This window comes from Austrofundulus limnaeus, unplaced genomic scaffold (assembly GCF_001266775.1).
Source record: "Austrofundulus limnaeus strain Quisiro unplaced genomic scaffold, Austrofundulus_limnaeus-1.0 Scaffold224, whole genome shotgun sequence".
Lineage (NCBI taxonomy): Eukaryota > Metazoa > Chordata > Actinopteri > Cyprinodontiformes > Rivulidae > Austrofundulus > Austrofundulus limnaeus.
Window position 1 is genome coordinate 191,956 of NW_013952626.1, and position 4,021 is coordinate 195,976.

Below are 4,021 nucleotides of genomic sequence, written 5' to 3' on the forward strand. Positions count from 1 at the left end.
ATTTTACCCGCTGCATATATATATATACACACACACACATACGTATATATAAAAAATATTTCACATATTATGGTTAAATTTATTTAACTGATGTTATTAGAACACATCCAGGAGTCCAGATTTTTCAGGTAATCGTCATGTTTTTGGCATTCATACAAAAATAACTTACTGTACTACGATAGTAATTATACTGAGGGTCGTTACTCAGGCCTGAGCAGATTTAATCAGGTTAAGTAAATAACTCACCTCTGAAACAAACAGGGTACTGGGGTCAATAATGTCAACAAAATGTCTCAGACGACCAAGGAATGAACCCTGAGAAAGACCATAAGGCAAAGTTAATTATTAATTAAAGTAAATGCATTTGGGTTTGTGAGCATCCCTTCCTGTTAATGTCTCTTCTGTTTGCTTCCAAGAAAACATTTGTTATACCTGAAATATTGCAAACAAACTGGATTAACAAGAGATGCTACAAAGGATTAGGCAGAGCTGATGGATCCTTTAAAATAATGCGAAAGGAATTTGTGTCAAAATATTATAAATAAAATATAATGATCAATAAATGCAACAAAGTAACATCATGTAATGCTATTAAAAGGTCTAGAATAATGTTAATGTTCAGCAGGAAAGAAAATGTGACTTCGATCAAGATTAACGTTTTGGTGGATAAATCGGAAACAATCAGTGTAATTTAACATCTACTCTACACTTTCTTCCATGTGAAGCTTGAAGCTGGACAAAGCATTCTGTTTGGTGTTTACTTCATCAGCGGGCCAGTAGCTGAGAATGGATGCCAACACTCTGAAAGGCCACGAAAGCAGCTCATGCCAAGAGTCTATTTGGCAACCTGGCTGAACAAAACAAAAAAAAAACATGGCAACCAGATTCTCTCTGAGACATTTATCAGTTATGAAGCGTAGGAAACACAGCAGGAAGGCCGCCCCTGCTTTAATTACCGCAGTAGCTGCAGATCCTAATTAAAACGACTGAAAATAAATACCTTCGGTGCTCAGAAAGATGGGAGACAAACAATCTACGGCTGCCGTTGCCTCACTGAATGTGTCGTTTCCTGACAGGCCGAATGTGCTGCAGCGCTGAGCTGTGAGAGGATCCGTGCGAGGAGCCGGCTTTAATTATTCATGAGTTTCAGCTCCCCAGAGAGCGCACAACAAGGCAAAGATGGAAGCCGGGGCACCGTGTGTGTGTGTGTGTGTGTGTCTATCTGTGTGTGTGTGCAGGCAAAACCAGGCAAGATTTGTGCTGATTCAAGAGGTGGCCTCATTTTGAGCTGCAACACCAGCAGCATCTTTAACAAACTGTCACCAATGACAGATTCCTGGTGTAAAACATTGCAAAGAAAACAGATTATCTGGGTCAAGGTTTGAAACCAAACGTGTATTTAAAGACAGCAAATTGTGTGGCGCAAGGGAGATTCATTTAAACTTTTTTAAAACACACARGAAAGAGTGAAGCCTGTGATTTAGGATTTCTCGGAGGAAAGAATAATCCTGTGTTTATTAATGGTGGTGTGTTCATAAATAAATCATAACAGAGGGTCCCCTGGTACACATATGTAAAGAGACCCCACCCTTTTTATATAAGAACTGAACATTGTGAATAAATTTTTCCCTTATTTTCATCTTCCCTGTAAAGCATTCACTACCGAGGTCCGTTTTTCAGCACGTAACGTCTTTAGTTTCAAATATTCACGTATCAAAACATTCAGCTCCGTCAGCATGCTCCTGTTATATTAGTGCAATTTTTACTTTTTGAAATATTTAGCTTTTTCWGYCACTTTATTGTCATTGAAAACAAATCGTTTCCTTCAAGCCCGTTGTGATGTGCTCGTTTCACCTGTTCTGGTTTCTACAGCTTGTTTGTGCTCATTTCAGCTTCCTTCACCTCCTTTCTGCTGCTAATTTCAGATTTTGACTTGTTTCAACTCCCACCTGCTAGTTTAAGTTTTATATGCTCCTTTCAGCTACTTTCTGCTAATTTCAGCTTTTCTTTTTGAATTAATTCAATTMAATTCAAAAATACTTTACTGATCCCAAATTAGGTATGTCAGATATTTTCTGCTTAATTCAGCAAACATGCTTTTTTTTTGTTATTGTTCTTCTAATTTTAGTGTATTTTTCTGCTACTTCGGTGAACTTTCAGCAATTTTTCTACTAGTTTCAGCTTTTCACTGCTGATTTTGGGTTTTTTTGCACTGTATTTTAGTAGGAAATGCAATTTGTCTAATTCAGTTTAAATGGCATATTTGAGTGTTTTTGTCTTCTGTCACTTTCACGGTCATTTGCAATTATTTTATGTCTTTTGAGCCTCAATCTCTTTTGCATCCCCTTGTTGGTTATTTTTCYGAATTTGATCGGTTTTGATGTTCTTAATAGGGGTGTAAGAAAATATCGATACACTGAAATATCRCGATATTTCATTTCCCGATACTGTATCGATATTCTAAAGCCCTGTATCGATTTTTAATTAAGGTTTAAAATGTCAACCTTCTTGCCAACCGTTCATTTTTATGCTGTAGTTCAGCCTCTGACCACTAGTTGGCAGCAGTGAGCCAGCCATTCGGCTCCTCTACCTCTTGAGCACCAGATGYAAGTAAACATTAGCTTTTCTATTTTTTYCAGTAAGAGGTTTTTATTTAATAGAATTTTTGGACAAAAAAATCGCAATATATTGCCTTGCTTACAGTATCGCAACATATCGGGATATATCGTATCGTGACTCCTCTGTTATGATATGTATCGTATCGCCAAATTCTTGCCAATACACAGCCCTAGTTCCTAAAGCCTGTTTTTTTTAAGTTGGTCTGTAATCATATCCTGTGTGCTTCAACCAGGCCAGTTTCGTAAAAGTGAGCAAAAGTTAGGAGCTCAAAATAAGTAGATTTTTTTTCATCCGTTGATAAATTATTTTTTTCCATATGGTACTACTCATTTGGGTGTTATGAAGACCACTCCGAAAATTTAGCAAAATCTTGAGTTTAAAAGGTGAGCTGTGTTGTTGCCACCCTGCTTTATCAACTTTTTTGTTCCTGACCATTGTCTCACTCGTTTTGTTTTGTTTTTTTTTTCCTTTGAATTCAGCAGCAGATTCACTCTTTTATTTCAGCTTAAACAGCTTTGCTGAGATTCTATCCAATTCCACCATTTTCTACAGACACACAATATAGGCACATTGTGGTTTTCAACACATTCAGCCTTATTAAGCACATAACGAAAGAAAACTACAAATAAGAAAACTACTAGAGTAAACTCTCTCAAACTGCACCATTTAATATAGTYCAGGAAATATTTTTAGGTTGRTTTTTGCAATGAGAAYCTTTAAATATTTGTTTTGACAATAAAACATAAAAAAGCTGCATCAAACTTAGCACAGAAAGTAAGTAAATGTGTGTTTGATTATTTGCTGTAATGACACTTCTTGGCAATAAATCTTAAACTGTTAGAAAGCCTGATAGTTTCCCCTTTAAATGGTGCCACATTTGTAAGGAACATGCATTTGTGATATATGAGCAGTAGAGTTGAGTTTGTGGGTTGTGCACGTAAAAAAATTTTTGCCAAAACTTATTTTGTCGTTGCTCCTGATCTGGGCAGGTGCTGCTAATCTGGTGCCTGCTGCCAGCATTTACAGTTACAACAAAGAAATAATCCACCAAACACATATTTTCTTACTTTTTGTGCTAAGTTTGTTTAAATGACATCATCTAATGAACTTTCCTCCRTCCGGTCAATCATTTCCTTGAGGTTTGAATAATCAATTAACCAATCAATAAGTTTATTCACTCAATTCAACAATTTTATCAATAACACGCAAAACATATTTTTCTTGTAAGACTATACATGAGTGAAAAGGAAGCAGAAAGCAGAAAAAYCTTGTATAAACCTGCTCCTTTCTCAATAATTACAATTATTTTTTTTCCATGGCCACATACATTAAATCAAGAATATAAATTGCAAACAATATGTCATTCTCGTCATTGCTAACTCAAAAGTGTATGAGACTTAAT

General features: G+C 36.0%; 1 protein-coding gene across 1 annotated transcript in view; it reads right to left on the reverse strand.

Moving 5' to 3' along the window:
- sfxn5b (sideroflexin 5b) overlaps window positions 1-4,021 on the reverse strand; it is a gene marked incomplete in the record, with an annotated part of 15,731 nt that overhangs the window by 10,873 nt on the left and 837 nt on the right. The window contains 1 exon segment of the mRNA XM_014019561.1: window positions 247-315. Coding sequence (XP_013875015.1) covers window positions 247-315 — 69 coding nt within the window.